Raw genomic sequence first — 10,846 nt, 5'->3', positions numbered from 1 at the left:
TCAAAAATCAAAAAGGTTATTTGTTGTGTTAACCAGTGTAGCCTAGTCTACCCAGGCTGCGTCTAGCCCATGGCGGCAGAGAAGCTACACAACTGAGACTCGCATCACCCGGCTGCTGTGCGAAGCTTTGGCTCAACGAAAAAAGCTTTCACTCAAAGCCCAAAATCTACTAGTGGCTGCCGCTCAAAATTTCAGTTCAGTTTTCAAAACGTCGCCGTCGACGCAAAGTCGTCAAACGCGTCGCGCAATCTACAAAAAATAAAAATTGCCAAGAGCGCAGTTTAAAAAAAAATAAGTAAATAAAAAACAACATTCAAATTCGTATAGAACTTATAAAGTTTTGTTTGGGTGCGTACATAATTTTGTAATTTGTGTTGTTGTTTCTTAATGCGTTATCATAATCCGGTTTCAAAAACACACTCAACGAATGTATTGTGTTAATTTGTTGTAATTGTTGCTGTTTGAAGAACGAATGAAAATTAGAACTTGATAAAAATACACAAATTGTATTCCATATTGGCAAGTTTGTATATACTCTATGGCACATAAGAATTTGAGATACTCGCATGCATGTATCTTAGTGCGTATTTATGGGTGTTTGCGTGCGTGCTTGTGTGTATTCGAAATGAAACCATTTTGATACGTGCTCATTTATAAATCCTTAAATATGCAAACAGATTGTTGAAATACGTAATTGATTACCAATTGCAACATGAAATTCCAATTTGTAAAATTATATCTAATTCAAAAAAAATAGTTCTAAGACCTCAAAGAACATGTGAAAATATTTCTGTATTAAAAATAGCTCGTTTTCATACTAATTTTTATAAGAGGGCACGAATCATGTGCCATGGATTTTATACATGATTCAAGCGATTTCTTAGAAACTCATAGCCGAACCCCTATTTAAGCTATAATATTTTGCTTATCATATATAATGGATTTATAGGCCACACATACCTAAACTTTATACTATATTTAAAAGACTTTCTTACGTTTATTACTCAACTAGAAAATATTTTGAAAAAATTCGTTGCCTTATTTAAATAAAAAAATTAAATTTAAATCATTCTTCTTTTATCTATTAAAAATTTCTCGAATTTCTCCACATAAAATATTTTGTATCTTTGGCTTATATTAAATTTAAATTATTTTTGCAATAAAAGTTCTCATTTTTTAGTTAATTGGGCTGAATTACATTTGATTTATTTGTTGACATACAACATTATTAATTATAAATTTGTATTTATGTTTATTTTCTAAACTTTCAACTTCCAGCACACACAAATTGCAAATACACAACCGCAACACTAAGAAGAAGAACGCACTATAGCAACAAACAATGCTGAGGTGATTTATTTATTTTAACCCTAGTTAGTTTCTTATAATATTCACAATCATCTATTATTCACCATAAAAACAATTCGAGCGGGTCACGCCTATATAATATAACAAAAAATAAAGGAAATACAAATAGTTTATTAAAACTACAACAACAGCAATCAGAAGACGACGTCATTCTATAAAAACGCAGACCGACTTACAGAGAGAGAGAGAGAGAGAGAGAGAGGCAGAGCGAAAGAGAATGAGAACGCGAAGAAGCAACAAATATGCGAATAGTCGTTAGGCAGGTTCAAGTTCTTGACAATTGAATGCCAATTGGGCAGCTTTTGGAGGTAGCCCGCGTTAAAGTTATGTCAGACTTGACTCTCTCTCACCCTCTCTGTTTTGTTTGTTTTTGTTTGCCAGACTTTGATGGCACTCAACAGGTGCCCAGAGCCCCAAAACAAATTACCACAGGCCCCATGACAAATGTGGCACCTAGCGAGCCACTTGAATGAAATGTGAAACAAGGCGGAATGAAACGAACTTGGCAATTGAAGCTTTGACGACGCCTAGCTACCGTATAAAATATTTAACAGGGGCTAGGAGCCACCCTCGCAAAAACTGAACTCAATGTTAAATCGTTACGACAAAAGCTCTTTTCAATTTGATAAAAATCCCATTTAAAAAGTTGAGACAGTGACCAAAGTTGATTCTTTGAATATTTTACACAATGCACATCATTTAACTTTTCCAAATAGGCCCAACAAAACACGACGCCTGTGGGCGTGGCCGCGGTAAAACTCAAATGAATAACACAAACAAAACAACAAAACGAGAACAAAAAGTCAACACGAGGCGCCAGCAACGTCAAGAAATTTAAGAGCCCAAGGGCCTTCAAATATGAGTGGTTTAATTTCTGATGTTACGATTGTTCGATTCCTGTCCCTTGGGTTCTTAGAAATTCATAATATTCGAATGTACCTAAAAAGTCGAACAGTCTAGGATTTGTACCCGCTTACTTATTTTAAACAATTATTATACGTTCTTTTATTCCGGCTAATGCTTTACGGTCCAAATTTTAGTAAAATTTAATAAGGAGTTAATTTTGATACTGTCTGACAGGACTTTATGTTAATATGGCAACGCCGCAATGTTAAGTTATCGATAGATTGTAAAGCTTTGAAATAAATGTTTATTGCAAGCTGCATTTTGTTGATAAAAAAATTAAAATTTAATTAATTTTAATGTTAATGTAATTAATCTATATATATAAAATTGTTTGTCCTGACTGATTGATTGTCTGATTGGTAATCAACGCGCAACCGTAAAAGCTAGGAAGCTGGAATGTTTACTGTAGTTACTTTATGTGATGAAGGTTCATGCCAAGACGGGGTTTTCGGGAAATTCGACACGCATGTGTGAGCTTCTTTGTTTACCATCCGATCGCCCTCAAACTAATTTTACATCTTTCATTTTAGATCTTTGTTAAAATTAATTTGTGGGGTGTTTTACACTTTTCGAAAAATCCCTTCCTCCTTGGTGGATGGGAATCAAAGATTTAGTGGGCGACGTTTCGCGCTTAAATGAATTTCCAAAGATCAATATGAAAAATCATTTAAGACGTGTCTCAATGATTTTAGGTTTAAGTTTTGTCCGATTTGCATCAAACTTCATTCAAAAACATTCTCAAAGATCTTTGTCAAAATTCATCTGATGGGGATTTGGAACTTTTTGAAAAATCCATCCCTCCTTGATGGAAATGTAGGTCAAAGATTTGGTGGGTGATATTTCGTGTTCAAATTTATTTTCTAAGGTCTATACGTAGATAGACATGTTTCACATTTTTCGCAAAATCAAAGCTTCCTCTGTAGAAAATTAAATTCTAAGATTTTTGTGGTGAAGTTTCAAGTTTGGTCCGATTTGCATCAAACCTATTTTCAAAACTCTACATAATTTTCAAAGATCTTTGAGCTAAATTATTTATAACGTTCTTGAGTTCAAATGCTGGTCAAATGTTTTAGAAACGAAAGAGTATTCTTTAACTTTTAGACTCTCCCCGCAATGCTAACATAAGCGGAAACCGTTGATTTCAACAATTTGTTCTTTATTCGATGCACTTATAACAAATTTTAAATAGGAATGGAGTTTATTCCACGGGCGTGTACTTAGCAATATCTAACATTTTTAGACATTTATTCAATGCATCTTAATGAGGGCAACCCCCAAACTCAAACTCAGTTCAGATTATGTTACGAACAGCATGGCAACGTCAAGGTACTCGCTGGCTGTGGGCTCAACAGGTGCTTGGTATAGTTGCCGCTTGCCACATGCCACTTGACAGTTGGCAGTTGCCAGTTGAAAGTGGCACAGAAATTGTGTTAATTTGCTTGGCCCACGCGACGTATGAGTAATACGTGACCATATAATAGAAAATGCCAGCCAGGTAAACACAAATTGCGTACGAAAACAACATTTTAGCCGGCAACAAGTTTACTGCACTCTCCATAGACCCACATCCCATGATGACATCATCGGCTGGGGCCGTGCTTTGCCGGCTGTGCTAATGAATCAGCTGCCTTCATTTAAGCTAATATAATTGACAACAACAATTTTAATGATTATAATAATAGCTATTATTTTATTTCTCTCATTATTCCAGCGATAAGAACGCAGCTGAGTCGAGCACGCCTCTGGCCGATTTCATTGTGCCGCCGGATCCGGAGCGGGTGGAGGAGCCAATCGTGCCGCTGGCACAGCTGCCCAAAATGACTGAAACGACCGCATTGCCCCCAATTGCCACGCCCACGGCAACACCAACAGCCACAGGCACAGGCACAGCGACACCAACGACTGCAAATGGCAACACAGCTGTGGCCAGGAGCCGCTCCAGCGATGAGGACGGCATCTTTTCGGTGCTCTACTCGGTAGGCAAGAAGGTGGCCATTGTGGGCTCCATATATCTGGTCGGATATATGGGCTGGTCTGTGGCCTGGCTTATAACGCCTGTGATTTTGTCCGTGGCCCGCGATCAACTGGCGAAGACTTCAGCGAAGAAACGCGACATTGCCAAGGCATCGGCGCTGGCCTCCGAGAAGGATGTAATCTTGGCGCGCATCGACGAGCTGCCCGCCTGGGTATACTTTCCCGATGTTGAACGCGCCGAGTGGTTAAATAAGGTAAGCTAGCTCTAGCCTAACCAAACTTAGCACTCATCTATAGATTTGTATCATGTTTGGATAAAATATTTAAGTTTCAGACACTGAAAATTTCCATTTAAATTATTTCTGCTGTTGAAAATTGATCCCCAGATTAATATTAAATTTTAATTTAATTTATAGTTGTTTACTAACTATTTCAATACTTCTAACCTTGTAGATAATATTAGTAGTAGTAGTAGTAGACATCTGCCCATATAGTATATATATGCTTGATCAGTATCAACAGTCGAGTTGACATAGCCATGTCCGTCAATCCGTTCGTCCGACTGTTTTTATGTAAGCCGTCTGGTTTACATGAGAGTCTAGTAAAGCTATCGTTATGAAACGTGCGTAGGTCCATACTTTTCAACATCGGATACCCATATCATAAACCTCTATAGGAAGAATCGGTCGAAAAATTCATTTTTTTATGGAAAATTGTTATGTTTATTTCACGTACTTAATTTAGTTTATAAACAAAAATAATAATTATTCACATTTGCTTATGAACTATTTCGGAAAACACTTTTTATCTTCACAACAGATTCTGAAGCAGGTGTGTGGCCCAATGCCAACCATTTTGCCCGCTCCCTGGTCAAGGAGACGATTGAGCCAAATGTGGCATTGGCCCTGTCGCAGTACAAGATGCACGGCTTTCGCTTCGATCGGATCATATTGGGCACAATACCGCCGCGCATTGGTGGCGTGAAGATCTACGATAAGAACGTGGACCGAAATGAGATTATAATGGACCTGGACTTATTTTATGCCAGCGATTGCGATATTAACTTCTACCTGGGTGGCATGAAGGGCGGCATTAAGGATTTCCAGATACACGGCTGGGTGCGCGTTGTGATGAAGCCCCTGATACGCTCCATGCCGCTAGTTGGCGGACTCCAGATATTTTTCCTAAACAATCCCAACATTGATTTCAATCTGGTGGGTGTGATTGACTTTATGGACATGCCCGGACTCTCCGATCTGTTGCGTCGCATCATTGTCGAGCAGATTGGCAATGTGATGGTGCTGCCTAACAAGCTGCCGATATCCCTCAGCGAGGAGGTCTCCGCTGTGGCGCTCAAAATGCCCGAGCCTGAGGTGGGTCACAAAAATTATATCTGCATATATATATTCACATATAAATATATATATCTATCCGATAGACTGACATACTGATGTTTAAAGCCCTAGATACTAGATATTTGAATAATACCGAGTTTTTGGAAAAATTTTTTATTTGATCGGCTTTAAACTCATTTTCAACAATCCTTATGAAATTTCATAGGTCCTTCAACCGAGCAAAATCGGCGAATATTTAATCGTTTATAAAATTATAAATATTTTTAATACAGGGTCTGTTGCGTATACACGTCGTGGAAGCAAAGAATCTGATGAAGAAGGACATCAGTGTGCTCGGCAAGGGCAAATCGGATCCGTACGCCATTATCAATGTGGGCGCACAGGAGTTCAGGACGCAGATCATTGATAATAATGTGAATCCCAAGTGGGATTATTGGTGTGAGGTACGTAGGCTGGCTGCCATGAAACTGCCGTGACAGCGTTGCTTTTTGTAGTCTGTTGTTGCCGTTGCCCATCGATTGCTGCATGCTACAAAACACACGCACACAAACACACACCCAATACCCATGAATTTTATATGCCGTAGAATTTTCGTTTTCAAATTCATTTTTAATTTCCATGCATATTTCTTGACATTATGTACTCGTATTTTGTTTGTGCGTCTCGTGCCTGCCACTAGGCGCCAGTTTTTATTGAAATGGGTCAATGGGTCGACATACTATTGAAGGACTCGGATGATTCCAAAAAAGACGAGAACCTCGGCAGGTAAGCTATAAATTTTACTAAAAAAAAAAACAAGATATCACTGGGTACGGCTCACCACGTTCAGTTGGCACTCAACTAACGCTACCCTATCCGATTTCCCATCCTCCCGAATTCACGGTACATCTTATGTGAGTAATATCAGTAATATATATGTTGGCTACCGTGTTGTACTAATGCATGCTTTGTTCTAACTCTGAATAGGATTATACGTTTGCTCTTGCTGTCAAGTTTAGCCAATGCTCTCTCTCCCTCTCTCTTTATCTCTACCTATCTATTTCTCTGTCTTTCTATTTGAACTTAAACACAATTGTTTTTCTAGGCGTGTATTTTTACCACCATCAACCACTTGGTTGGTTTTTCTTTGTGGGACTATGATCAAAGTATGCCAGGCGTACAGGCCGATGATGTATTGGGCAGGTTGTATTGCGGCATGAGGCTGCATTGTTATTTAATTCTTTTTGATTGCCGTTTTTAGTTTCAGTTATGTTCCATCTTGTTTGCAAGTTATGCCTCCTAATAAACTAAGTACTAAATATAATTCATTAACTAATCAGACAAATGACTGTGATTTGACGTTTTAACTATGATTCAAAATGAAGTGAATCAATAAAGGAAAAAACCCAAATGTTTATTGTAAAGCGCGTTATCATCACGATAAACATTTACCATGAACTTTGACTGGCTCAGCAGCAATATGCAGTGGTCGCTCGCATATTACAATGCTTCGATTTTAGATCATTTTTATTTAAAAACGATTTAATAAGAAATTATGAACATAATTTACATATTTATATATTTTCTCTGGGCTTGAAGGTGATGAACATTTCTAATTGCTTAAAGCTATAATTTCCAACTATTCACTGGCCCATAGCTTGCATTACGTTTATCATTATCCTGTCAATGTACTGTCAAGATTTTATGCAAAGGTGGCAACGGCACATGACCAAGTTGCCAGGATACTTTTGGATGAATTGTAAAGCTCATGGCTAGTTTTTAATAAACTAAGTTCGGTGCTGCCATATGCGAATTTTGGTGCCTTGTGCAATTTTTAGCTGTCTGCGGAATGTTAACAATAAGATGAGTTGACAAGAACATTTAAATAAAATATAATGTTCAAGAGTTTTTAATGATATGTTTGTTTGATGCCGTGACTACCTCAACTAAGAATTTCTGGAAACAGCATACATTTCCTTTTATTTGCTTTCGTTCATCTAAGTCATGACTGCATTTTCTCATTCGTCAAACAGGGCCTGATGACAGTGTCAGACATCAAATTGCAAACGCTTTTTTTGACATGTTAGTGATATAGCTTTTAAATAAACAAAAACTGACCGCTAAACGCAACTGCTGAACACCAATACTAAATACTAAATAATACTAAAAAATACTAACTTTGCATGCGCCGAAACACTCACTCACAGCGAGCTGGAGCACCCTGTACTGAACACTGCATGCCCTGAAGTGTAGTTGATGTAGATTGATTGACTTGAATTAATGCCACTGTACATAATACATACTACTTGAGTTGCCCAACCCGCTCAATACTAACAGTATTAATACAATATCTTCCATCTATTTATCTGAACGGATAAGGCTGTGGTTGAGGTCTCACAACGTGCCATACTCGTGCTTAGGCTCTTTGATTGGGATCGTACAAGTGATGACGAGTCGCTCGGCAGGTTAGGCAATCGTTTGCACAACAACATCAATGAGTATCCGACAGAAAAACAAAAACACATCCAAAACAATACTTTATCCACTGAGCCCAAGCAGACTACACAATTCTCACAGTACTCAATCCCCAAACAGTTTTCCACTTTTGGCTCCACTTTTGGCCCGAGGTCCGCTTAACACTTAACAAGAATTTTAAGTTATAAAATTTTAAAAATAATTTATACTAAATATAATTGTTATTTCAATCGCCTGCAGAGCCTCCATCGATATATCCAGCGTTATCAAGAAGGGCGTTCTAGATACTGTAAGTATTATTTAGTATAAGCTGACAGCAGAGTAATAATGTCTTAGCTCAGCACTTAGAGGAAAGCTGAATATTCCATAGTAAGCTGAAATTATGGAATTCCATCTACACGGGTGGAAAATGCGTGATTACGCAATATCAACTCCTAGATGACTTGTTCTCTATGTTTTGGGCGGAATAAAAGTCAGAGCGAAGATTTTATTTTTCTGCATCAACTTCCGTTTTTGTTTCACTCATTCACAAATCCACCACCTAGGTTGGAAGAGTGGAATGACAATTTAAGGGCAATACAAAGATTTTCGATTAAAAGGCTATTCATTCTTCCACAGTGGCTTACTCTAGAAGATGCCAAGCATGGCGATCTGCATGTACGTCTGCAATGGTATAAGCTGACCGCCGACCCGAATGATCTGCAGCAAATATTATTGGAAACGCAACTGCTGCGTGTGACGACCATGAGTTCGGCTGTGCTAAGCGTTTTCATTGACTCGGCCAGGCATCTGAAGGTACATAATATCACTCATTTGGCTGTCAATCGGAATCTTTTAATAATTGCCTTTAAATCCTAAACAGCAAGCACGTTCCAACTCCAAGCCCGATCCCTATTTGGTTTGCAGCGTCAATAAACAGAAGAAACAGACTGCAATGATCCTGCGCGACGATTCGCCCGTCTGGGAGCAGGGCTTCACCTTCCTGGTGAACAATCCGGACAACGAGTGCCTGAACATTAAGATCTACGATCAGAAGACAGGCAACGATATCGGCCAATATACCTACACACTGAGCACTCTGCTCAAACAGTTCAACATGGAAGTCATACAGCAACCCTTCCAACTGCAAAAATCTGGGCCCGAATCAAAACTATATATGTCACTATCTCTGCGCATTCTGAAGGCTGGCGAAATCGTTAAGGAATCCGAATCTGGAGCAGGGGGCAGCCCTGCAACGCAGCACCTCCTCCGAAGTGCCAGTACTGTCTTCTCATTATCGAAGGTAATCAAATCTTTAAAATATATATACAGTCGGCGTACAAGCATAATCATTCTAAATGCGCCACTCGCCATGATAATGCATAGAGAACTGTTGCATGAAAATATTACATTTTTCATCCGATCTGTTTCCTTCTCATTTACAAAGATCATGAATCAAAATATTATATTGTCTTTGGGCCACAGGGTCTTTCGTAGTCGAGCACACTCTAGTGCAGCATTCCCGCTTGTATCTAATTGGAATTGCCGTAACTTTCAATCATAATTTTTATCCTGCATAATTTTGTTTTGAAGTTGCAAAAATCGTGCGAAAATGAATTAATTCATTTGGTTTAATCGCATTTCCCTATCCCACTCATTGACCGCAGTCAGTCAATTAGTCTTAATTAGGATTTGGGACATCGATTTTAGTATAATTATATGCATCATAACAGATAGAAATGTTTGTCAACAGCAACAACAAAATATGCATACCTAGATCTAACCACACTGTCCACCACCTCACCACCTCCTCAACATCTCCATCTGGTACCTGTTTTAATCCGTATTGTTTCGGCCATTCTTAGGACGATCAAGCGAAGAGCAAACGTCTTTCCGCAGAGTCACCGATTAGCGAGGAGGAGGCCGTCAAGAGGTGCGCCATTGATCCCGGCATCCGCATCGCTGGAGAAGCCAATTAGCGAGGTGGTCAGCTCGGTGCTGACACATCGTATGCCCGAGACGACCTCAACTGCTGGGGAGCATGGGCTGGGTCGCATACAGCTGTCCATCAGTACTCGGCTCAGCGCCAGAAGCTCGATGTGACCATACACAAGATAATGAATATACCGTTGCGTGACCCTAGTAGCATACCGGACCCATATGTTAAGCTGTATTTGCTACCTGGTCGCAGCAAGGAGTCTAAGCGCAAGACCAGCATCATCAAGGACAACTGCAATCCCGTCTACGATGCATCCTTTGAGTACCTCATCTCGATTGCCGAGCTGAGGCACACGGCACTCGAGGTTACCGTCTGCACACAGGGGTTCCTATCCAGCGGCAGTCCCATCATTGGCATGGTGAGTGAGCAGGTCAAAAACCAACCCCTAGTTGCATACCTGAGCGTGCCAACAGCCGCTCGCTTGTAATTACCAACAGCTTCTTTGGCCACAACTGCATTTATATAGTTGATTATTTGGTCTACATTCGTTCTTGCTTCGGCAGAACATATACTAAAATTGGAACGATACAGAGAAGATTAGCATGGCCCCTGCGCAAGGATGACACGCAAAATCGTGAAGCGTTCCACATTTTTTTGTATAAAAATACCTTTGCCAAGGGCATTATTATTTTCTCCTTAAATTTGTAATGCCTTAAAGGCGACTTCTCCGACCACATAAAGTATAGCATGTTTGTATTTTCAATCAGTATATAGGGTATGCAATCTTAGGCTCTCCAAAAAACATTTGTTTGTGTTTTTGTTTTCAACTAATTTTCTATGGATTGTTCTTTTGCAGCTTAAATTACCTTTG

General features: G+C 39.2%; 1 protein-coding gene and 1 non-coding gene across 2 annotated transcripts; both read left to right on the top strand.

Annotated features, from left to right (window-relative positions):
- Positions 1 to 225: 225 nt before the first annotated feature.
- Positions 226 to 10,393, top strand: LOC115762543 (extended synaptotagmin-2-like; the record flags this gene model as incomplete). Its single annotated transcript, XM_030704818.1, is given in 14 exon segments — positions 226 to 348; positions 1,279 to 1,350; positions 3,986 to 4,502; positions 5,068 to 5,079; positions 5,082 to 5,621; positions 5,876 to 6,046; positions 7,962 to 8,047; positions 8,298 to 8,346; positions 8,676 to 8,852; positions 8,920 to 9,266; positions 9,268 to 9,316; positions 9,902 to 9,984; positions 9,986 to 10,104; positions 10,107 to 10,393. Coding segments are annotated over 13 exon segments (2,445 nt in total), but the record flags the coding sequence as incomplete, so codon positions are not given.
- A 129-nt stretch (positions 10,394 to 10,522) lies between these two features.
- LOC115762545 lies at positions 10,523 to 10,629 on the top strand. The gene has a single exon (XR_004017808.1). It is a non-coding gene; the product is annotated as a U6 spliceosomal RNA (small nuclear RNA).
- The last annotated feature ends 217 nt before the right edge of the window (positions 10,630 to 10,846 follow it).

The sequence above is a fragment of the Drosophila novamexicana genome, unplaced genomic scaffold, assembly GCF_003285875.2.
Source record: "Drosophila novamexicana strain 15010-1031.04,08,12 unplaced genomic scaffold, DnovRS2.1 tig00000607-arrow-arrow-pilon, whole genome shotgun sequence".
In the NCBI taxonomy this organism is placed as follows: Eukaryota; Metazoa; Arthropoda; class Insecta; order Diptera; family Drosophilidae; genus Drosophila; species Drosophila novamexicana.
The sequence above is the reverse complement of the archived record's forward strand: the minus strand, read 5'-3'. Positions and strand labels throughout refer to the sequence as shown.